We start from the raw sequence: 26374 nt of genomic DNA on the forward strand, positions 1-26374 counted from the left end.
CTATTGTTTTTAGAAAAATGTGTTTAGGACTAAATGTTCCTTGGCTGGGATTTTGAGTTAACTGTTTTTACCAATTTGATTTTATTCCAAATTTTGTGAATGTATTTTCCAGAAAAAAATAACTTATGTGCTATATGTCATATTTACATTAAATGCTGTTATTACAAGCATATCTCTATTAAAAATATGTCTTGGTATTATTGGATTATATATTTCAAATATTCACTGAAATGAAATTTTAGCATATTGACAAAGCATAAGTACATCATTGAAGGATAATATAATTGGAAATTTGACCTATGCAGCTATACTTAATAATATTTTGACTCATATTTTTGGACTTCTCAATGTAGGTTTTATCCTTTTTATCAATAAAGTAAAAATTGAAAAGCAGCCTGGAATAATGGAAAAAACACTACTAAGAAATGACACATTCAAGAATCCTAGTACCAGTTTTCTGGTATCACTTTGCTCCATTTAGCCTCGAGTTTTTTCTTTTGTAAAATGAGAATAAAAGTGTATTTGATCCTTATGAGTTTTTAAAGAAATATAAGGTTAAGTTAAACCAAAGTAAATTTAAAAGAAATCAACCAGGTAGTGTTTTTGCTGCTGCTAACTCTATTGATCCAGACATATAAAGATATCTACTATAGAAGCCATTTATATAATAGTTTAAATTTATTTTTTAAAGTTAATCTTTTTAAACAACTTAAAGCTATTTTCAAATCACTGAATATTCCTTTGACACTGTTATTTTGAACTACTTACTCAGTTTTCATAGACTGACTTTATTTAAATTCAAAACCTCTCTACTTCACTCCCCACCCCATCCTCCTTTTATAGAAATAATAGGGAAGGAATAGAATATTTCTACTAATAAGTGTTATATTGACAGTGTTCCTAGTCTGGTGCTTGGCTTTTATAAATATTTATTATTTGATTAAGAGTATTAGCACAACATTATTAAGAGTATCTCCAGCTTGGTTTGATAGCCAGAACAATTGACTTGTCTTTTGAGGACTAATGGTTTGGATCTTTTTCTGCTTTTATGACTTTTATGACTTCACTTTTCTAGACTTCAGTTTTCTTTTTCTGAAGACCACATGATCCCTAAAGTCTCCTTCAGCTTCATAATTCTATGAAAGGCCATTTTGTACTTTTTTCTATAACATCTGCATTTAATATACTTTTGTCATATTCAGTTCTTTAGAATAATCTTTCCACCAAAATTTTGGGATATGCTAGTTTATGGAAATGCTCTCTTTGAGACTCTGCTCTTTTGGAATATAGAATTTACTTCTTTGAATTAAGTTCACATTTTAGTCATCAGTATATTCTTTAGTAAGTAATATTTTGTTATTTCAGGAAATAGTGTTCTTGATAGACAATGAGAATTTGTCTACGTTTACATTTTTATTCTCGGCTTTGCCTATTTATAGATACTTTGTGATATTATTTCTAACAATTGATTCTAATTCTCTGAATCCTAATCTTTTGGGTACTAAACTGAAAGAGAAGCTCTTGATCTAAATAATCAAGAAATGCTCTAACATATTAATATATAAATATGCGCTTTCATTTTTTCATAAGCATTTTTACAAAGGTCTAAAAGTAATTCAGATTAGTAGTGCCTTATGTATAAATGATACATAAAGATGATACACAAATTCCACTTTGTAGTTTTGTGATTCCTAGCTACAATAGTAGTTTTATTCCATTTTAAGGTAGAAAATACAAATAAGATACAAATACATAGAACAATCTGCATTTGAAAACTTGCCTTCAGTTAAATTTTCCCTAAACCACAGTTGCTACCAAGTAATTGCATTGTTCAGGTACCAACATACATATATATATATGTGTATATATATATATATATATTCTATATACTTCCAAATAAATAAATACACACACACACACACAATATATATATATATATATATATATATATATATATATTACAGTAGATTAAGTTGAATGTTTTCTATACATATTCATTAGACTTTTCATAAAATAATTGTATTATGTCATCTAGGCTCTTCATTTACAAATTGACTCTGAGCCTTTCTCTGCTTGCTGTGCAGCTTCCCTTTACTACTTTAAAAGAGGATAGATTATCAAATTTCTGAAATATCTTTGTTGTGCCTCTGCTGAAATCAGCAGGCAGCTTTCTTAGTCTCTTCTAGGTTTCAGCTTCTATCACTCTAGATATAGTCCTTTTCTTCAGTTCTTTGCCATCTTGATTTTTTCTCGGTAGGTTCAAAGTAGACAGCTCTAGAGGGCCTGCCCACAATTCAGTATCTGTGTTCCACTGGCCACTACATTTTGTTTTTTTTAAATGATGCATCAACTTGATCATTTGGTAAAAGGAATTGATAATAATTATCTTTCTCAGTTTTTATTTAACTGAATTAAATTTTTTTAGTATGCTCTCTCAATGCAAACATAAAATGTCTGTTAATTAACTTCATTTTGAAATCACTCCAACTTACATTAATTTCAATGACAATTTTATTTTAAGCAATATAGTTTTGATAGCTATTTAGTTCTCAGTTTTTACTAAATCTCAATGGCTGTATGTTTGGTCAAAAAAAAAAAATGGATTAGAATGCTTAATTCCAGTTACTTTTTTGTAAATAGGGAACCTTTGATGACACAGAGTTCTGGATTACCATAGTGTACTGGCTTTCAGTGAGTCAGTTTGAAGTTTCATTACTGCTAAATTCTTGCCTAGTGATAGTGATGCCATTCTCTACATGAAAATTGTGTTAAAGGAATCAAGTTTTTTTTCAATATGGTTTTATTTCTGTGATGTGTAAGCATGTTCACAAGAGTGACTAGGTAGGATATTGCTATAGATAATCATCTATATATCTATATAAAAATGAAGATAGTGGTTTTTTATTTAATTATTTTTTGGGTTTTTTTTTGTTTTGTTTTTTTTGTTTTTTTGTTTTTTTTTTTACAATAAAGTTAATTTCTCTTTTTCCTGGCCAGAGTTCATGTTCTTGGCAGAATTTTAAATCTGAGTTAGTATAAGTAGGCGATGCCTTTGGAAGAAAGATCTTATTTGTAATCTTCGCTAATGCTAATGTTGCCTGCAGCGCCTCTCTCTTACTCCTTCCTCATCAAGCAAGTGTGAAAAGTATGAATTGTTTTGCATGTTTTAAAAATTCTACATTTTATTTATTGGCTACATTTGATTAGCTTGACAAAGAATGTCTGCTATTTTTCATTGAGAATAGAATCAGAATCTATAAATGACATATCCACAAATATAAGCATAAGAAAGCAGTTCATCACAATAGTTTGTAGCTATGTGTATGTGAGTGAGTGAATGGGGACCTCTAAGCTGCCGTATTTTCATCCTGCAATTGTTGGTTCAGTGTGGCACTCTGAGTCTTGTTACAGTGTCATTAATACTAATCGTTCTTAGCATCTTTTAGATGTAGCATTTGAACACTAAAACTGCATTTGATTGTGCTGCCGTTGCTGCCTTATCCTCATTCTTTGCTCATAAAATTCACCTTCATTAAGCCTATTTATTTTGACAGTATTCTTGTGAACCCACCCTGCTTTATTGCAGCACTGACCTGCATTTTTGTTTATTTATTTTTTTCATTCATGTTTTAAATCATGTCCTTTCCAAACATTTAGTAATTTATTTTTTTTAATCGTCCTTATTTGACAACTTGGGCCCAAGCTCCAGATCATCTTAAGGAAAAAAAAAATATTGTGTAACAGATAATTTTTTCAAATGCAGATTGTAACTTTACAATTATATTCTAAATTTGTTTAATTTGGATTGCCACCAAGTTACAGCATTAGATTGCTGAGTATCTCAGATTGGCTACTAATTGGTCATGGGACCAAAATTCTTAAAGTTTAGCATATAACTTTAAGCCCTGAGAGATTGTTCATGTTTTTATATATATTGTATTGCCGTACAATATATTAATATTTTTCACACATATACTTTTTTATAAATGGCTGGAAAGTCTCTGACCCTCTCAATTGCATTTCTGTTAAATGTTTGTCTAGAATATGGATTTGGTTTCATTTGTATTGTTATCCAATGAGCTAAGCAGTTTTATTAATTGTATATGCCAAATTAATGAAATTATTAAAAGCAAAAACCAGTTCTGGGTGTTCAACATTTTCATACATTTTAAAATTATTAAAATTCTGGCTTAAGATTGGTAATAAAATTATGGAATGCTTGCTTTTCAAGCATAAATTTCTTTTTTCTTTTTTTCTTTTTTTTTTTTTGTTTGTTTAACAAATAATAACAAAAGCTGTTTTGAATCTTTATTTTTTTAGTTCCTTCATCAGAATATTCTAAACAGAATATTCTGTTCAAAGCAAATTTGTTGAATCTCAAAGCCTGGAGTATTAAATTTTTACAAATAATAACAAACTTCAAATTCCTAAATTTAGGACACATACAACTTTAGTATTAACAGCATCCTGCAAATCATTCCAAGTCTTTGAATCTGATTGACAATCTATCATTTGTTAGTGATGATGGCCTGTAATGTATGAAATGAGACCGAATGCTAATCAATGCTTTGCCTTGGCTTTCTGCTATGTGTTGTCTTGGTGTTTGCGTCTTACCTTTATGTCTGTGCTATTTGTTCCCTTCCCTGTTCTCTAATCCTGCCCTTCCCCACCTGCCCCCTCTGTTCCTTTTCATTGTCCTCACTGACCCATCAATCAACCAACAACGCCCCCCCTTCGTCGTGGTGATCTGCCCTGCTCTGATTGGTGGCTTCGTTGCTTGGGTGGCTGTGTGTTATGATGGACCAGTTCACCCAAGTATGGCCTTCTTGCTGACAGGTATCATTTCTGTGAGAAGTGTTTCACAGAGATCCAGGGGGAGAATGTTACCCTGGGTGACGACCCTTCTCAGCCCCAGACGTAAGTACTGACATGATTTTCCTATAGTATTGAATGGTATAAGTTCATAGGTAATGAGCCTTGTCAAATATTCTCTTTTAGCTCTGACTTGATTATTTGTATAATAAAAGGGAGATCCCATCAGTGTTTTAATTAAAAATGTGTTACCATGTATATGCCCCCTTCTCCCCTCAAACAATTAGGAGATATTCAATGTAACATCTCTTTGCATCTCCTTAACCACAATGTCTTCTACTGTAATTCAAGATGTATCTTGCCTTGCCTTCTCTGTTTATGGTGCTGCTTACTGTTTCTTAGAGACTATTTAAGAAACTATTTTTCAATAAAAAGCACCTCAGAGGACCATATTTGTGGATTGGAATATATAGAGTAAGGAGTAGAGAAAATAAAGATTATTCTCTTTATTAACTTTCTGTTTAGTTTTTTAAAAGTAATTGGAGTGCAGGAAGATCCGCTTTACAAATGTCTTATGTATAGTTCACCTATCACATCACCATTGCCATTTCTTAATCCTTAAATTATTAGGAAAAAATATAATAAACAGATAAACCTCCCTTCATTTTAAAATTACTAGAAATGTTTTTCTTATATGGGGAATTTAATACAATAACCAGTCTCCCCTTTTTTTCTTTCCTTAATCTTAGAGATAAAAAAAATTGCTTTCAAATCCTATTCCTTGTGCTAATAGCTATATGACCATGAGCAAGTCAGTTAACATCTTTGAGCCTCGGGTCACTACAAGATGGATTTATTTACTTAATTGTAGGTGGATTTTGATCTTTGGTGGAGAGCATTCATACACCAAGATCTTTGATATATTCATAATAAAAAAAAAACCCACTTGTTAGTGTGAAATAAAACACTTTAAAAGTAGTATAGTATCTGCTTTTTAGTTCACTTTATCTTAGTTGGGTATTCACGAATAGTAGAATGAATACAAGAATTGTTTTACTCCAACATATATTGGTTATAGTGATACACACCTCATATAACAGATATTATATGAAAATCTGACCAAAAATTAATGGAAGAAATGATCCATCATTTTTATTGATTCATATTAGAGTACCAGGCCTGGAGCATGGAGGACTGAGTTTAAATTCCGCTCAGATGATTATTAACTGTGTGACCCTGGGCAAGTCCCTTATTTGTTTCAGTTTCCTCATTAGTAAAATGAGCTGGAGAAGAAAATGGCAAACCATTTCATTATTTTTGCCAAGAAAACCCCAAATGGGGTCATAAAGAGTCAGTTATAAATGACTGAAAAACAACAATTTCATACTGGTTATAAAAGAAAGGGTGATGGTGCTCTTAAGTAAAATGAATTGACTTGCTAGTGAAGTGGTCTCTTTTTCCTTCAATTTGCCTTTAGGTGCTTAAGAGTATAAGGGCACAGAGTGATGTGGCATGTTAAGGGAAGTAAAAACTTGAGATACCTCGTCTTGAAGGAAAGAGATTTGATTTAAATCTGACCCCTGTCTCTTACTGTTCATGTTACTCTCAATAAGCTATGTACATATACTTAAACTGAGTTTCACTTTGCTTTTCTGTAAAATTATCTCACTACTTGCCTCAGTGAGTTTTTGTCAAAGTGATTTATACAGGATAATGCATTGTATAAATAGTTTAGCTGTTACTATTATTGGTTTGTTATTTCTTTTAACTAATAGAAACTTGGCAGTAGGTAACATTTTATGATGATTTTTCTTTCTTTGATTTTTTTTTTTTAAGGACTATTTCAAAGGATCAGTTTGAAAAGAAGAAAAATGATACACTAGATCCTGAGCCGTGAGTATACACCTGTTTCTCTGTGATTAGATATTTCATTTTTAAAATGAGAAAAGTCTGTTCATGATAGTGTAGAAGTATTCTCCTCCCCTTATGATATATGTCATATGGAGAAAAAATTGTGAAATATATTGTCTTTATGGTTGAGATTTCTTTATAAAGTTTTTTGATACTAATTTTCTTAACATGAATCTACAATGGAATGGTTTCTTAAATATAAGCACTGTTCTCAAAGAATGTGTTTTTCAATAATAATAGAACATCTTTTAAATAGCAACTGGCTAATATTAGCCCCTCATCAATAAGAAGCCATTTTGTGTTGACCTTTTGGAAGCCGTAATTTATGTTAGTCAAACATGTTGCTTCTCTTTGCATGTGAGGTTTTATTTCAAGTAGTTTCAGGTTGTGCAACTATTTGTCAGGGCATTCTAATTGTGCTTTTTAAGGAAGACTTAGAAAGATATTTGGTTAGGAAATTAAAATTGTCCAAGAGAATAACAAAAAAGTTAGTTGTCCTTTTGTTATTACATATTTTCTTTAAAACTCCTGCCCTGTTTTAAGTGAAATGGCAATTGGATATGCTCGGTAGTATTAGCTCTTGGACCTGGGTGTTTGTGTTCCTAACACCTATTTCTTGTCCTGCCCCTGGCTTGTTTGACCTTGACAAGACCCTTTTCTCTGTATCTTATGATATTTTGATTAGTTTTAAGGCTTTTTGCAGTCATGATAGTCTTATGATTTGGGATTCTTATTTTTAACCGTATGTTGGGTGCTTTAAAAGTACTTTCATAAAATATTCTGCAATTAAGTTTTATAATCTATCCATTAGTAGTTGGTTGCTTACTTGAAAAAAAGCTGCACGTTGGCCCTTTTTACCAATGGTTTTATATTAGAAGGTGCCACATTCTTTGATGCCAAATCTGTTTTCTCTCTATGAAAAATTCTAATTTTTAGACTTCTATTTTTCTATATCATATCATTTTTTATAGATTTGAAGTCAGTGTTAAAATTGGGAGATGATTTTTTTTCTCCCAAATTAGTGGGATATTTTCTTTTGCATACAAATGTGGGTATTCACTTACACATAGAGATAGAGAAGATAACCTGAATGCCAATCATCCTGATTATTAATTGAAACTATTGTTGTTAGGATATCAATAATGATTTAAAAGATTTATAAATCTCTTTAAAGAAAAGACTTCAAAAGTGACTCCTTCATAGGCAATTTAAAAGTTTTAATTAAATCTTTAAAGTGTTATTGTGTTGAATTTTATATAGTAGAATTTTCAGAATTAACTTTTCAAGATTGGATATTTTAAAATTTTGAAAGGGATTAATTCTAACACTAAAGAGATTGTGCTGACATTATGGAAATTATAACATGATAATTTGCATAGTTATATACTTAATGCTTTTGATAAATAATGGCAATATCTTCTGGTGAGTAGATTATGAAATCTTTTAAAGAAATAATCCTATCTTTTCCAACAATTCCCAAAGTGTTATATAATATCACCTGATAGCAATAAAATTTGCTTTATGCAAAAGTACATGTAAGACATAGGCAAAGTATAAATACCTCCTTAGATGGCATTAATAATACTTAATAGGAAAATTACTTGTCATTGTTAGTTTCTTCCTCAATAGAATAAATGTCACATGTAATTTTAGTATTATTGAGGTTTGTTTTTACTTTTAAATCTTTAATTGAGGAATAGCATGGCTTAATGGAAATAACTAACTTTGAAGTTAAGAGAACCTGATTTGAAGTTTAGCTTCCTCCACTTACTGCCCTTTGTAATTGTGGGTAATTCACTAAATCTCTCTGAACCTTTCTCAATTTCCTTATTTTAAAGATGGAATTGAAAATAATAGATATATATTATTGAATAGAAAATTCTTTGCTAATTATGTCTTTAGAAATATGAGTTAATCATGATAAAAACCCATCTTAGTAGGTTGAGATTTACAAGGATCTCTCCCTCATTTGGGACAGCTAGGATGAAATAGTGGATAGAGTGCTGGGCCTGGAGTCAGGAAAAGTCATCTTCCCGAGTTCAAATCAGGCCTTAGACACTTAATAGCAGTATGATCCTGGGCAAGTCCCTTAATCCTTATTTGCCTCACTTCCTCATCTGCAAAATGAACTGGAAAAGAAATGGCCAAGAAAACCCCGATGGAGTCTCAGTTTGATACAGCTGAAAAATAACTAAATAACAATAAATTACTTGGTTGCTTTCTTCACCTTCTTTTGCCTTTTACCCCTCAATCATCTGCCAAAAAGTTGATAATTTTTTGACCTATTTAAATATTCAGGATAATTTTTCTCTTTATGATATGGTTTTTTTCAATTAGTATTACTTGTGATTACCTTTTCATTTTTTAAATCCAATTTCTGGATTCCCTCTTTTGATCTTGGTACCATTTGCTTACAAGTAACTTTAAGATACAATTCCTTTCTAGTGTTTTGTTGATCATTTCAAGACTGTAGAATTCATTTATAAATGATATTGGCTTAAAAATGTTCTAAAAACAAAATCATGAATCATACCCATTTTCATGTTTTTTGTGAACTTTTTTCCTTTCTGCGTGTCTGTTGCTTTGCTTAAGAAAAAGAAACTAAATATTTCCATTTGTTTTTGAACCCATGATTAGGAGAGTACAAAAATACTGAGTCTAGTCCATTGCATATGTCATCTCATTGATAAATATGTAAGATGTATGAAAAGTATGTAAATTGTCACAGAGTCATATAAGTAACAAGAGACTGAATATAAAATCAATATAAGGACATTAAAATAGCCACAGCTGCATTCTCCTTGCATGAAATTTTGCTTTCTTTTTCTTCCAGCTTTGTTGACTGTAAGGAATGTGGCCGGAAGATGCATCAGATTTGTGTTCTGCACTATGATATTATTTGGCCTTCAGGGTAAGTCATTCTCTTCTTGGACTTGGATTCTGATAGGAATTAAAGTAGAGTATTCGTATGTTTCTGATTTTGTCAGTGATGCAATTGTTCTAAATTGTTTTTCTTAATGTTTATTCCATGTAGAATTTGTTAAACATGTAAAGCGCCAAACATTTTAATGAAAGTTTCTTTTGTAGTTTCTGCAAGAATTAACTTGGAAGAGTTTTTATTGTTGATTTTTTTCAATGGTCAAGGAATATACATGGATCTGTGTAGATAAGGGAATGCTTCATAGTTGGTTGCTTGGACAAATACTTATTGTATTGTATAAATGTTTTTGCTAATTTTACCTATTGATTTTATTTACAGCTTTGTTTGTGACAATTGCTTAAAGAAAACTGGCAGAACTCGCAAAGAAAACAAATTCAGTGCTAAGAGTAAGTTTGTAGAAAATTTTCTTTTTTGTTCTTTTCTGGTTTATGTCTATTTAAAAACCGTTACAGGATATTTAATTGCTGCCAAGTTGTTCCAGTGTTATTTTATGCATCTTCTTGAATGCCGTTTTGTTTTTTGTTTTATTCTAAGTATAACCAAGTTCAGTTCTCTCAGAAGGTTTCTCTAGTTAGGTATTTTTATTGCTGTGCTTTATCTTGCCTTCTTGGATTGATCATTTGTTATATCTCTACGTGACAATCAACATGACTTCTAGTAAATTTTGAATGGGGTTGAATTTTTGAAGATCCCATGAAGGTAGCCAAGAAAATAAATTACCAAATCCTGATGTTCCTCAGTCATTATTCTAATATGAAACACAATATATGTTCATGCTGTTTTGGATAAGAATCATTCATTCAACAGATGCCATCAAGTGCCTGCGATGGAAAATGCTTTGCTGCACATAATATGCAGTGGTGCTGAATCTGTAGACAAGATCTTTTTCCTCTTTTATCTGCTTATTATCTGTGTGATTGTGGACAGGTCACTTAACTTCTCAAGTCTTCTGTTTTCTCATTTGTAAAATGGAAAGAAGAATAATTATTCTATTAACTACCTTTAAGCATTGTGTGGAAACTTTTTAGCTGTACTTTAAGCACTCCGTGAATGTGAGGAGTTTTTTATTCTGATTAAGATGCCAGAAAATCAAAATTTAAGTTTATGTAGATAAAACTTAGGTTGGTTTTTTAGAACATGTCTTTAAGAAAGAGCAAAATTACAACCAATTTTTATTTTCTTATTGGTGTTATTATTTTGTATCATAGTAAAAATTTCATCAGTGTCAAATATAAACAGCTTCTATGGGAATGAGGACAGCATCATGTAGAAAAAGAAGTGGCTTGTGTTCATGGATTTTAGATCTGGCTCAGCCACAGTTCAACTGTGCAACCTTAGTTTTTAGATCACTGAACTTATTCCTAATTCTAAATTCCTAAATTAAAGTTCCTAAATCTATAAAAAGAAGATCTTGGACAAATCTGTTACAAATCTAAGTCTAGATTTGTATGTATGGGGATTTAAAAACAAATCATCATTACTAAATCTTGTATAATTTGAAGAGTTCTTTTTAATAATTTTATTTTTTTTTCTTAAACAAAAAATATAAAACCTAAATCTGGATTACCTAGTCTTTTTTCTTTTCCTCTTCCAGTTTAAATTGTTTGCATCTGTTAATGCCTAGCATCTTCAAATCAACACTTGAATCTTTTGTATACTTGTGATATAACCATCATATGGAGACTTGGCTTTATTTAATTGTCACTATAGTCACTCAATTTCAATTTATAGCATCTTTTTCCTTAGCATATTGATGGGAGTCATTTCTGTTGTCACTTCATGGAACTGCTACTTGTTATACTTCTTTTAGTAATTCCTTTAGTTTCATCATTTTAGTGGTAATGTTGTCAGCACCAAGAGATCAACAGATAATGTTTTATGTAGCTGAAAAATAACTTAGGATTGTCTTTAGATATTGATACCATCGAATCCATTTTATATTCAGTTATCACTAAGCTTTTAATCTCAGATTGAGTTTGCCTTGTGAACTAATGTATACATCAGTGTAAATTCAAGAAATGCAAGTAATTTTAATATTTGCTTGAGCAAAAAAGAAATAGGAAGAAAATCTCAAAGTAGTGAGGGTAAGATTATATTCTGAAACCAAATACAGGGTATCCCAAAAGCCTTGGTGGAGTTCTGCTAAATTAGTAAAGCTTCATGCTGCACCAAGACTTTAGTTGTTAATTATCCACTACATTGAATTATTCATAAGGTGATTCTTTTTAATAGTGAAGATAACTAAAGATTGGCTAATAATTCTCGTTTAGTGTTTACTTGAGATCAAGACAGACTATAGCTAAAAATATATGGAAACACTTAAATCTGTTTCACAAATTTGTTGTATAACCAGGATCATGGGATCACAGATTTAGAACTAGAAAGGGCCTCAGATGCTGCATGATCCAACTATTTCAATTTACAGATAAAATAATTGAGCCCTAGTAAAATGAAATGACTTGCTCAGGATCACAAAAGTGAAAGCCATTCCAAATCCAAGCCATGTTTTGTTTTGACATTGCTCCTTACTACAGCTGAAATGTTACAGTAAACAGGTCACATATTGTATGTAAACTAATTTGTATTTTATACAGAAAAATAGAAAATATTCAATTAACTCCCTTTAAAAAAAAAATGACCATTCAGTAGCTCTATAATCATGGTAAGGTCTTAAAATAGAAATTTAGTTCAACTGTTGTGGCTAGTTAAAGTTTAAGGAACAGAAATAAGAATAGGATTAGAAAGAATGGAAAGGGAAGGGAGGAAAAAAGATATGAGCTAGAGGAAAAGATGGGATATTTAGTTTTTTTGTTTGTTTTGGTAAAATTTTAATTACTGTTATTTAGGTATTTTTGTAACTAATCCATTGAAATGTTGGTAGCTTACTATTCATATTTTTTTAACTGCTTTATCCCTAGCTTTAAAGGCTCTACATGTAATTCAATTACACAGACATTAAGTGCCTACCATTTCTAAGTATTTATCTAGTAGCTAAAAGTGAAACAAAATAAACATGGTTTCTGTCCTCAGAGAACCTAGTAAAGTATACAGATTTATAAATACAAACTAATTTGATGGAAGGAGATGCCACTAATACCTAGAAGAATTTAAGAACAATTGAACTTGAGCTGAGCCTTTCCAGAAGCTAAAAATTCTAAGAGACCAAAGAGAAGAAGGGAGTATATGCTAGGTGTGGAAAATAGCCTGTGCCAGTTCACAGATATAAGAGATGTAATGCTACATCCTAGAATCATAACAGAGGCTAGTTTGGCTGCATTAAAGAATGTTAAGTTAATGATGTCATGAAATAAGTCAGAAAAGATAGATAGTTCAGGGACTTAAAAATAGTGGAGTATATAGCAATCCTTTATAAGATGATTTTGGCAACTACATAAATGCTAGATTGAAGAGAAACAGACAATTCTAAAAGCAGAAACATCAATTAAAGGGCAAGTACCATAATCTAAATAAGAGGTTATTTGACACTAAACTAGGGCAGTGGCCATGTATTTGGAGAAAGGGGAATGAATGGGGAAAATATTATGAATTTTAAATCCACTAGACTTGTTAACTGATTGGATATTGATGCAAGGGCAATTAGAATGAATGTCCAAGGTTACAAATCCTGTCCAACTAGATAGATAGTGATTTCCTCAACAACTACAACAACAACAACAACAATTTGGAAAAAATGGTAAGCATAAGAGATAACTAGTATTTTAGAAATAATGAGTGCATCATTCCTATTTGAAATCTATCAAGCAGATTAGGGACAGTCACATGACAAGTGGTGAAAAAGGATGGTAACTCAGACAACAGAGATTAGGGCTAAATGTTTAGTTTGAAGGAGCCATTATCCTAGAGATTATAATTGAACATATAGAAGCCAATGAAAATACTTAGAGATTATGGCAAAAATGTTCCAGTATCAAAACTAAATCCACATTTAAAGGATTGTGACTAGCAAAAAGACTAAGAAGTAGAAAAGTAAAAGAATAAATAGAACAGAGCGATGTCATAAAACTAAATAAGGGGGTATGATTTGTTTTGTCAAAACCAAAGAGAAGTCAAGAATAATGAAGACTGAGAAAATGCCTAAACTAGACTTAGTAAATGGAAGGATGTTGGTAACTTCAAAAAAGCAGTCAGCCTAATGCTTAGAAAGGTTTCATGGGATTGAGGAGTGGGAAATAAGGCAATCAAGGTAATTAGTATAAACTGCTTTTTTTTTTAAGGTTGGGAAGAATGGCATTGCAGTTTGAGGGAATGACATCAAAATAAAGTTGTTTTTTGTTTTTTTTTAAAGATTGAAAATACTGAATGTATTTGTAGGCAACAGAAAAGGAGTTAGTAAAAAGAGATTCTTTTATGAAGCACTTTATAAAAAGTGTGCTTTTATTTAGTGCTTGTAATACTGCTAGGAGGTGAACATGCAAGTCTGATTATCTTTTACTTAAAGATTATGAAAAGGAAATACCTAGAAGTTAAGTGACATGACTTAACATGATCCTTTAGCAGACATCTGGCCATTTTCAGACAGAGTAATTGAAAAATAGTGACTATATGTCAGCAAACATTCTTGGGTTTGGTTTGTATAAGTCAGGTTACTCTTACATATTATTTAGAAAGTGATAACCAAGAAAAAAATGAGAAAAAGAAAATCTTAATTTCATTTTGGTTTTGGATTTGGCTTGATATCGTGGATAACATTCCTCACCTCTGATTCTACTTGCTAATGTTTCTTGGGTAACTTGATAACCTTACAAGAGAATATTTGATATAATAAAAATGTACATTTGACTACAGCCTAATTTTTTTTGCACTACCAGTCTTGTCCTAGTAGCTGAAAGTAGAGCCAGTTAGGAAATTTATTATTTAGCTCAGTTTCTGATTAAAGAAAAAGTAAGTCATTTTGACCTAGTATTTTTGTAGTTCTCCTAACTTTCTCATTGGCTTCTTTATGAGTATAGGATAATTATGTAAATAAAAAATAAAATTTTTAACTTTATTCAAATATGGCTAATTTTTACAATATGTGAAAGTGGTTAGGAAGAGTGTCTCTAATCTCTCTGAGGATTATTTAAAGCTCACAGTGATGCTAATTTTATTTAGACATAAAAATTCATTTTTTTGTGTGCTGTTAATTCAAATGGTTTTGATAAAAGTAAAGTTTTAGTTGTAGTCCATGAGTTAAATTAAGCTATAGAAATTAGTCTACATCTTTCTCAGTACTTTGCATTTTACGACACATGCTCCAGGAAAGAAACTCATTGAAAATAGATACAGATACATGTTATACAATATTCAAAAGCAGATCACTAATACCCAAAACATATCATCAGAATAATACAGAGCTCTGTGATAATTTGCAAAAATCTGTAGTCAGAAGCTTAGCAATTATTCAAGCCAGTATTTTAGCATTAATTTTTCTTAGTATTAGTGTGTTTCCCATTGCCGCTCCAGGTTTCCACAATTAACACTGATGTTAATGTATTATACTTCTGTAAGGTTTAAATATAGTTTAAGGCTTAAAGTACTTCTATAAGGTTTTTCTGCCCAATATTGTGAGGAACTAATTAATAACATTAGGTTTGATATACTTTTATATGGTCTTATTTACCTATGCCATGTTCCCAAGATCCCTTATTAAGAATTTATTCATAAGCTGTATTGGAAATTTCTTGGTAACAAAATTTATACAACTGGTATCCAAAGCTTGTATATCCTTGGCTTAGTGCCAAGATACAGTACATAGCATTTCAAGGTCTTTTTCAGACTGATAGTTTATGTACAGTGATGTGTATATCACTACAAAGGCTTAGAAAGGAGAAAATGTCACATGTAAGAGATACATGAAATGCATTAATTGTAAATTATACTTTTTGTATAATTGTAATGCAATACATAGAAGTCTGTTTTTTCCTGTTAGACTTATTCCTTATTCTTTCCTTATTTTTTACTTCCTTAATCTTTTTATTGCTAAAATTTGGTGAAGAAATTTTATACTAAGCTTATCAGAAGTTTCTTGATTTCTGTGAGTTTTTCTATCTGTTTTTCTTAAACTTCTTGTCACGATAATAAAATAATGATGGGAAAAAAATTGCCAAGGCAAAAGCTCATCTTTAAAATTGTTGAAATCATGTTAATTTGACTTTTAGTTCAAGGTTTAAAAGAAAATACATTGAACCAGGTTATTTAAGCTTGTGTCATTTGTTAGTCAGATGAATCTGTATTATTTTTCTAATTATAACATTTAGTAATTAGTGTTTTTTCCCCAGATTATCATGTAAGATATACTTGGTCAGCTCATTTACTTTGTATTACACACAATTTTTCTTGAGAATTTTATATGCTATGGTGGAAGTGCAATGAGGAATTAGTTCATTTCACTGTGTGTTTTAATATATCACTGGTCTGTAAATATTTAATGGGGTACCCAGCATACTTAAAAAACTCTGGCATTAGAGTGAAAACATTTGAATTTAAGTTCTAGTCCTGACTTTTAACAGATGTTTAATCATGAACCAGTCATTCTGCTCCTCAGACCCTTAGTTTACTAGTGTAAAAGAATTTTTACTCCATAGTTTAGAATAGTTACTAGAATAGTTTTATATAAATAATAATTCACAAATACAAGCTATCGTTATTGACTTAAAGTGAACTGTTAACATTGAGCCATTCAGTTTTCTGTTTCCAGTTGATGTCATTTTTCAAATGTATCTAATTCTTCATATATCCCTTTGAGATTTTTCTTTCTTGGCAAAGATACTGAATTGGTTTTCCAGTTCCTCATCTTATATATGAGGAAAGTGAGGGCAATAGGGATAAAGTAGCTTTCTGAGGGTCACACAGCTGGTAATTGTCTGAAGCTGGGTTTGAGCTGGGGAAGATGAGTCTTCCTGACTCCAAGCCTTGTACTGTTCACTGTACCACCTAGGTGGGACTGTAGTCAAGTAATTCTGCCCATGCCTTCATATCAGATTCTTAAAGAGTTGTCTCAAATACACACAAATGCTTTCTCCCCCTCCCTCCCCCCCCCACAAACTGTTGATACAGTGCCTGTCTTCTTATAGCATTGTAGTTGTGTCATTCCATTGTGCCCATTTCTTTGTGTTCACATGGATCATAGCAGCTTATGATCCTCCAATAGTCTCTCGAAGTCTGTTCAAGTTCATGTTTGCTGTTTCCATGATATTGTCTATTATCTTATCCTCTGTTTATCTCTTTTCTGTTTTCCTTCTATCTTTTCCAAGGAGTTCTACCTTTTACTCCTCTTTATTTTCTAGAAATGTGATATTCTAATAGTAAGAGTGAAGGGAATTGGCCTAGAGACTGAATCCATGTCTGCATAATACTTTGACTTCAGCTCTGTTCCATTATAGCCAAAACAGTGTTTCTGTCGACGCAACTTTGTAATCTACAAACTTCAAAATTATGCCTTCAAACTCTAGGGGAATTATGAAATATCAGGTCTTTGGTGGCCTGTGACAGACTTTGGTATACTTACCTAGGAATTGCTAAAAAGCCATCTTCTTTACTTTGACCTCAGGAATGGAATGGTGTTAGCAACAAGTATAGACATGTCACCAAACTTATTAATTTACCTCAACAATCACTAGAGGATAGAGAACTTAAAGTTTATTTTCTCTATTCCATTCCCCCCACACCCTTAAAAAAAAAATTGGTCTATACTTTACAACTTAAATTCCTGGTGAATGTCAGTAAACTGTAGTGACAAGCAGTAATGAATTTTCTGGTATACTGCATCATATCTTTGATATGCTTTTTATTAGGGGTAGTGAAAATAATTTAATGGTCATTGAGAAGATTAATTAATTATTAGATATTTGCAAGTTTTTGCTTTAAAAACAGAAGTATTTTGCCCAGTCTTTCATAATTCATCTATTTCACCTGGTTATTTTTTCCTCTCTAGGACTACAAACTACCCGATTGGGAAACCATCTTGAAGACAGAGTTAATAAATTTTTGCGGCGTCAAAATCATCCTGAAGCTGGCGAAGTTTTTGTCAGAGTGGTGGCCAGTTCAGATAAAACAGTAGAAGTCAAGCCTGGAATGAAATCAAGGTTTGTTTGGTTTACGGTGGCTGAAAGTTTAAAAAAAAAAAACCACACACTTGTACACAACCAATTTTCCGTTTTATTTCTCTTCTTCCCTTTTCCCCATTCCTTATACTCCAAAGGAAAAATTTAAAACGCTGTATTGGGGTATTTTTTAGTCATTTTTATTCATGTACTGTTTTGGGGAAATTATCTTCTTTTTATAATATAAGATTTAAAGTTGTTCAGTCTCCAAATTTTTATACCTCAATATTTAAACTAAATTTTAAAATATATATTTGTGACGTTCGAAATGTAAGCAATCACATTCAATGTTAGAATTCTAAAGTTAGATGTAACTTGCAGGTTTGTGGATTCTGGTGAAATGTCTGAATCTTTTCCTTATCGAACCAAAGCACTCTTTGCTTTTGAAGAAATTGATGGCGTGGATGTATGCTTCTTTGGAATGCATGTACAGGAATATGGCTCTGATTGCCCTCCACCCAATACAAGGTACTCTTTCATTTTCATTCTTGGCCGTTTTTAGTATTTGTTTGTTTTGTTTTAATATTCTAATAAACTAATGTAGATTCGAACAGAGTTGGAAGAAATAGAACCATAATTAAACGAAAAACTGTGAGCAAGGAAGATTTGTATAGGGAAGTTTCAAATATAGCTTGTGATTAATAATATTTGAGTCTACTACCATTGCCATTATAAATATTTTCTTTATGACACTAGTGAATGAAGGAAAGAATGTTAAAAATTAGAAAGTATCAGATTAACACTTTTATTTTACTCCTTTGTTATAAGAGTGGGGTTTAGTTAGTAATAGATAATTAGAATATTAGTCATTTTTTAAACATTAATAAACCATATGTATAGGTACTGGTTTAAAAAGACAAAAACAAAAGTGAGGGGTAGAGAAAGGATAAGTAACACCCCTTCTCTCCAGTACAAAGATTGTTAATTGCACTTAACTCAATTTTTGCCTCTTTTAGTGTGTGTTTGGTTTTATTAAGGACTAATTCTGATTCTGTTTTCTTCGCTCTATTACTTTCGTGGAAGTCTTCCTATGTTCTACATGCATGTCATTTTTTATGGCACAATAATGGGTTTTTTTTTTCTATTTTTAATACTTTTTCCCAATTACATGTCAAAAACAATTTTTTAAAACTTTTTTTTTTTAATTTTGAGTTTCAAATTCTTTCCCTGCATCCCTTTTCCCTTTCCAGAGATGGTAAGGAATTTGACATAGGTTATTATACATGTGCAATCATTTAAAACATTTCCATAGAAAACATGTTGTGAAAGAAAATACCAAAAAATATCAATGAATAAGTCATGAAAAAAATAAAGTAAGAAATAGTAAGCTTCAGTCTACATTAGACTTTTTATCAGTTCATTTCTGTGGAGGTAGATAGCATTGGGAGTAATAATTTCATTATTCATATGCCCAAATTTATTATGCTACTCCTCACTTAATGGTTACCCATTTTTTTGTCCTAATATTGGTTATTCAAAAAATGTTACTTGGAATATCTTGTTTCTGTTAATGATTTCCTTGAAAGTAGCATATGCCCTACAGTTAGATCACTGGATCATAGAATATAAGTAGTTTAGTGACAGTTCTCATGTAATTACAATTTGCTTTCTCAAATAATTGAACCATTTTATAGATATGTTTTTCCCTATCTCTATGAATATATCTATATAATAGTATATATTTTTATATTTTTGCCAGTTTGTATGAAGTAAAAATTTGAATTATTATGTTTGTATTTCTCTTTTCATTGATATGAAAACCCTTTTTCATTTGCTTACTCTTCTGAAAACTTCATTCTTGACCTTTGACTGTTTGTCTATTAGAAAAAATTTCATTATCTTTTGCTCCTTTCAATGTAGTTGCACCTAATGGTGTCGAAGCTCGTTTCTTGACCAGTAATGATAATTGTAATAAAGTAACAAGAATTTCAGCATTTCCAACTTTGGCCTTAATGTGAATGCTGACAGAATTTTTGAGGCAAACATTGAATTTAAGTTAATCACTTTCTCCCAGGCGCGTGTACATATCGTATCTGGATAGTATTCATTTCTTCCGACCTCGTTGCCTTCGGACAGCTGTTTATCATGAAATCCTAATTGGTTATCTGGAATATGTGAAGAAATTGGGGTGAGTTTCATTTGAAAGAGATGTAGGAAAGGAAACTATCTTCATTTTCATTTTTCCTTAATTTTCGTTACGTTATTTTATTTTTTTTATAATAATGAGTGTTTGGGGGAAGGGAGGTACTATTTTTTTTTTAATTTGGTCTCCAAATGCTAATTTTTTTCAACATTTTTACTGAATACTTAGATCATGTGCATTTTATAACCCTTATATAATTTAGTATATTCAAGTTTATCTTTTAGCAATTTCCCTATGTCCCTCTTATTTTTATGCTTTTTATGCAACAATATTATACTCCTTTAAACCTAGAAGAATTAGTGTACCAGTCATAAATTAAGAACTGGGAATTTCACAAACAGAACTGATTATAAGCTTACTCTTATTTCATTCCCCTTGAGAGAATCTATGAATTGACTTGATGTACCTAGAAGAAATTTTTATAGTGCCAAATGGCTTATTCCTGGTCTGTTGATGATTCTGTATATCCTTACAGGTATGTCACAGGACATATCTGGGCATGTCCTCCAAGTGAAGGAGATGATTACATTTTTCATTGTCACCCTCCTGATCAAAAAATCCCTAAACCTAAACGATTACAGGAATGGTACAAAAAGATGCTGGACAAGGCCTTTGCTGAGCGCATCATTCACGACTATAAGGTACTTAGTGTTAAATTAAATTACACTTTTCATGAGACTTATTTTCATGTATTAGATAAGCTGTTCTCATTTTGTTTCATTTAGGGAAATCTCACATAAATATCTATAATGTGGGTGAATATAATGTGTAATTCACCATGCTAGATAAGATAGTAGTAACAACAAAGACATATATTTATGTAGTTCTTTATCATATAAAAATCACTTTGCTTACAGTATTTTTCAAATGATGGAACTTAATGCTCAGTAAGGTTAAAGTGGTTTTCCTGGAGTCACTTACCAAGTAGTAAGTGGTTGATGCTGCAGTTCCATCTGTGTGTAGTATTCTGACTTCCAACACTAGGGCTTTTTAGCTCTACATCCTTGTCATGGGTCTGCTTAAGAGGTTATAATCTGAAGAGTAATAAGATACATGCTGATAGATGTAATATCAATTTGTATATAAGTTCAAAGAGAAGCATAAATATATTTCACTGAGAGTAAGTTATTAAGCATTTTCATTGAGATTTTCATTTGATTTTTATAAGAAAAATACAGATTAAAAATTACGTTGAAATTACTTCTCAGTGTACATCATTGGTATGTGCCAACAATTATATTGTTGTCCAGATAACATAAAATAACTTAACTCATTAGAATGTTGTTTATGAATATTGATAAATACTATCTGAATGTTGGTCACTGCATTGCAAACAGAATAGTTTATGACAGGGACCATATTATCATCTTGTACTCCACTCATTAGGACATTTTCAAACAAGCAACGGAGGATAGGCTTACAAGTGCCAAGGAGCTACCATATTTTGAAGGTGATTTTTGGCCTAATGTTTTGGAAGAGAGCATTAAGGAACTTGAACAGGAAGAAGAAGAAAGAAAAAAAGAAGAGAGTACCGCAGCTAGTGAAACCACAGAGGTAACTATCCTGTGATCTTAATGGTAACTGTTGGCCACTTCTTATCAGATTGTTATTGGCTTTATTAAATGTCGAGCTAAGTTAAGGCTTGTAGTAGATACTCACTGAAGGTTTTTGAGCAAGAGAATGATATCAAAACTGTTTTAAATGTGACTTTGTCAGTTGAGTGGAGGATAAATGGGAGAAGGAAAAGAAACCGTAAATAGGAATGTCTATTATTATCATAATAATGGCATAAGGTGCTGAAGGTCTAATCTACAGTAGGAAAGAAGCAAATAGGCCTAATGGAGATAGTCATCAAAGCCTGTCAGCCATTGTTCACAGTGAATTCCTGGGGGTGTATAGGCTAGATTATTGAGGTACTTAAATAGTATGTCTCTTTAACTTTCATTTTGAGTTAGATCATTTTTCTGCTTATGAGAAATCATAAGCATTAATTAATTAATTGATTAATAAGCATTTAATCATTTGCCATGTCAGTGGTCAACTGCTATTCATAGAACCTACAAGTGTTTTTTAAATGCCTGTTAGATGCAAATGCTTTGTGGAATACAGTATTGCATAAGATACGGTCCCTGATCTTCACTTTAAATCTGATGGAAAAGATGAGAGTATGTGTTACATTAAGCCATGTACCAAGATGAATTTTTCCTGTGATATTCAAGGAAAATGCTTTTGCAGACTATATAAACCTTGTTCTGGAGGCATTTTCAGAACCATTGAAGGTTTTTAGGTAGGGTAATTTTCAGAAAGATGACATTGTTTGGAAACTATTAGAAGAACCTCCCAAGTTTTGAGGACACCAAACTCTCCTGCTTCTTCTACTTATTTGACTATTTCTTCCCAATAGCTCTTTATAACCTAGCCCTCTCAATAGCATTTATCAAGCAACCTGTCTTCCAGGCACTACACTAAGCACTGGAGAAACAAATGATTTAATTAAAAAAAAAAAAAGGCAGTCTGTGCCCTCCCAGAGCTTACAATCTAACAGGGAAAGATAAAACACAAAAGGAAGCTGAAAAGTTGGGGGAGGGGGATTGAGGAAGAAGGGAAGAGAGTAAGAAGGTAACAGTGGGGAGTACAACCAAGTACCAGAGCTTTGGGTATGAAGATGTCCCAAGAAGATGCAGCCAGGTGAGAAATCAAGAGATGTTTAAGCTGAATCTTATCTTTAAATGGAGGTTTGGCAAACATGACTCTAACCTCTTGGAGTCAGAAGGTAGTGATGAGTTGAGTATTGAGACTGATAAGATCTTCAGAGGATGAAGAGTTGTTTCCTAAATGAGCTTCGCTGGTATGATGGAGACCTCATAAAGAACTGCAGTCAGCAGGCTTTTCCAGTTTTCTCTTATTTTACTCTTGTGCCACAGATTTTTTTAACCAACTGACATTGGCCTCCTTGGTATTCTAGGAACAGTAAATCTTATCTCAAGCCCCAAGTATTTTTCCCATCCCTAGAAAGCTTTCCATCATCTCCTCTTACTGATTTCTTAGTTTCTTTTTAAGGTCCAACAAAATCATCCTCTACACCAAACCTATTTTTCTTACATTGGTTATTTCCTATTTGTCCTGTACATAACTTGTTTGTACACCTTCATTTGTTGCTGTCTCCCCCATTAACTTAGCACAGTGCCTTGTACACAGTGGGTACTTAGCAAATGTTTATTGATTGACTGAACAAGGGTGGCAATTAAGTTTGTAAGAAGAGATCATGTCTACATTTCCAGACCTTAGTATGATCATGGAGACTACAATTTCTGTGCTTATGGTAATTTTGTAGGATCACAGAATTTCAGGATGGGAATTATTGAGGAATCAAATCTAGCTCTTATCACTTTACAGATGAGGGGAGCCTGAGTCTCTGAAGTCTAGAGAAATCGAAAGACTTATATAGTCATAAAACAGATCTATTAGCAGTGTTCTTTTCATACCACAGATTTAGATCTTATTTGACAAATGAGGACAATTAAGGGCAAAAAGAGATTACAGGATTTACAAGCCAAAGTCATGTAAACTAGTTAGTATCACTTACCAAGTAGCGGAATCGGGATTCAAATTCGGGACTTATGAATCCAGTGTCACATTTACTATGCCAATTTATTATTGAATGTCTGGTTCATCAAAAGCAATGTATTTCCAATATTTCATGTTTTAAAACTACAATTTCTTCTATAAGAAATGTCCATATGTATTTAAAGTGACCTTGTAAAGTTAAATTCACAAAATTTTTTAGCTACTTAATCCCTTTCCAGAATGGTATACAATTAATCAAAGGGTGTAAATAGCACATCTTATTAGATATGATGTTTTTATGTAAAGAAAAAAATCATACTTTTGAAATTTTCAGTAATGAAGATAGGGGATAGAGTTAGGTATTTAAGAATAGACAACAATCTTGCTTGACAAACTAAAGGAAGAAAACAGTTGTATGTATAAGTTTAGTTCTGTGTAAGCAGAGTAGGGGAGATGTTTATTAGGAGCTGTATATAGCTCCTCTTGGTGAGCTATGTCTCACAGCATGTTCAGGCTGCCATCCCACTAAACAGCAATTCATTTTCAATGAGAAATAAATGGGAAAGTGTCTCTGATTTTGTACTTTCCAACTCTTGAAATCTTCTGTATCTGTATCACTTATTGCTGTGGTTGATGGTTTAGGGATAAACTATTAAAACAATATAGTTGTCATTTCTAAAGTTTAGTAGAAACATTCCTAAATAACCATTACATTCTGGGGGATGAGAGGGTAAGAGGATAAATAAATAAAATACTGGGGAATTTTACTTAGTATTGTACTGTTCTGTTCAAATTCTTAAATACCTATTTTTTGCTTTCTTGCCAATTTTGTATCCATTGTCAGCCATCATTGAATTCATACACCAGAATGGAGGAGGTTTTATGCATGTGTGGTACCTGAACATGTCCAGCTCTCCTAGGCAGGCTATGGACAGTTAATTCCTTTAGGTTATCCCAATATGAGGAGGGGCTGGTTTAACCACTTTGCAATGTCATCCTAGGGCAGCCAAGGTGACAGCAAGAATGCCAAGAAAAAGAACAACAAGAAAACCAATAAGAATAAAAGCAGCATCAGCAGAGCCAACAAGAAGAAGCCCAGCATGCCGAATGTGTCCAATGACTTGTCTCAGAAGCTCTATGCCACCATGGAGAAACATAAAGAGGTAAAATTGCAAGTTCCAACTTTAAAAAGTGTGTCAGCCTACTGATTGCCTTATTTCCAACCACACCCTGTTCATCTTAGTTATCTATGTGTCACTGGCAACCAGGAGAACCCATCTAGACCAGGCTGTCTTACAGAAGACCTCAAAATGTTGCAAGACTTTATTTCCTACTGAGATTCTGAAGTTTGCATTTTGTACCTTGGTTGTATGATGAGAATGTGTTAAAGACCGGTGGTATCGGGGGGTGGAAAGAAGGAGGGGAAAAGTTGGAACAGAAGTTTTTGCAAGGGTCAATGTTGAAAAATTACCCGTGCATATATTTTGTCAATAAAAAGCTATAATATTTAAAAAAAAAAAAAAAAGACAGGTGGCATCCTAATTTAAACCCTCATACCCGACTTACAGTTTGAAATTATCCATTCAGAGCAGGACCAGGAGATCATTATATACTTCAACAACAATACTATATGATGACCAGTTCTGATGGACCTGGCCATCCTCAGCAAGGAGATCAACCAAATCATTTCCAATGGAGCAGTAATGAACTGAACCAGCTACGCCCAGAGAAAGAACTCTGGGTGATGACTAAAAACCATTACATTGAACTCCCAATTCCTATATTTATGCCCACCTGCATTTTTGATTTCCTTCACAAGCTAATTGTACAATATTTCAGAGTCTGATTCTTTTTGTACAGCAAAGTAATGGTTTGGTCATGTATACTTATTGTGTATCTAATTTATATTTTAATATATTTAACATCTACTGGTCATCCTGCCATCTGGGGGAAGTGGTGGGGGTAAGAGGTGAAAAATTGGAACAAGAGGTTTGGCAATTGTTAATGCTGTAAAGTTACCCATGCATATAACCTGTAAATAAAAGGCTATTAAATAAATAAAAAGAAAAAAAAAAGGATCGTATTTTAATGAACTGAATGGATAATAAATTATATGTGTGCAAACATGTTAGATAAATTTAAAAAAAAGAAGAAAGAAAGAAATAAATTATCCATTCACCCTGGACAAGAGTCACCAAAGAGCTGTGTAGTGTATCATGGATAAAATAATTTCTTCCAAATTTAACTGAGTCAGATTAAAACTTGATCTACCCTTGAAAATCACCTAAAAAAATGAATGGTAGATAAGTTCTGTTCTCTAGTGCCACATTCTTTTCAAAAGAAGAACCTGGAGGACAATACAAGGGCCTTTAGCAGAGTATTGATTAAAGCTCTATCTCATTGCTAGTCTTGAATTTCATTCCCTTCCCTCACGTGTCCTATTTAATACTGATGTTTAACTCACTTACTGTTCTCATTTAACTGTAGGTCTTCTTTGTGATTCATCTCCATGCTGGGCCTGTAATAAACACTCTGCATCCCATTGTGGACCCTGATCCTTTACTCAGCTGTGATCTAATGGATGGGCGTGATGCCTTCCTTACTCTAGCCAGAGACAAGCATTGGGAGTTCTCCTCATTACGTCGATCCAAGTGGTCAACATTGTGTATGTTGGTAGAGCTACACACTCAAGGGCAAGATCGTTTTGTCTACACTTGCAATGAGTGTAAACACCATGTAGAAACCAGGTGGCATTGTACAGTCTGTGAGGTAAGTATTGGACATTTTTTCCTTTTCATCTCCACAGTGGTTCTTTACTCAGTGGGCTGCTCTTTTTGTTTCTTCTTCCTTTCTGAACGGAGCAAACTTTGCTTTTGGCAGTAGTTACTTGTACAATAT

At 32.3% G+C, this 26374-nt stretch overlaps 1 protein-coding gene across 4 annotated transcripts in view; it reads left to right on the forward strand.

Moving 5' to 3' along the window:
• CREBBP (CREB binding protein) overlaps positions 1–26374 on the forward strand; it is a 163647-nt gene that overhangs the window by 130033 nt on the left and 7240 nt on the right. For 2 of the 4 annotated variants that reach the window (XM_031945613.1, XM_012543160.3), the window contains exons 20-30: positions 4807–4917; positions 6649–6705; positions 9557–9634; positions 9983–10050; positions 17598–17748; positions 18088–18234; positions 19781–19894; positions 20385–20550; positions 21296–21463; positions 24478–24639; positions 25964–26245. In XM_031945613.1, coding sequence (XP_031801473.1) covers positions 4807–4917; positions 6649–6705; positions 9557–9634; positions 9983–10050; positions 17598–17748; positions 18088–18234; positions 19781–19894; positions 20385–20550; positions 21296–21463; positions 24478–24639; positions 25964–26245 — 1504 coding nt within the window. The remainder of the gene's footprint in view (positions 1–4806; positions 4918–6648; positions 6706–9556; positions 9635–9982; positions 10051–17597; positions 17749–18087; positions 18235–19780; positions 19895–20384; positions 20551–21295; positions 21464–24477; positions 24640–25963; positions 26246–26374) is intronic. The other 2 variants (XM_031945614.1, XM_012543161.3) reach the window with 1 other exon arrangement.

Source organism: Sarcophilus harrisii, chromosome 1 (assembly GCF_902635505.1).
Source record: "Sarcophilus harrisii chromosome 1, mSarHar1.11, whole genome shotgun sequence".
NCBI lineage: Eukaryota > Metazoa > Chordata > Mammalia > Dasyuromorphia > Dasyuridae > Sarcophilus > Sarcophilus harrisii.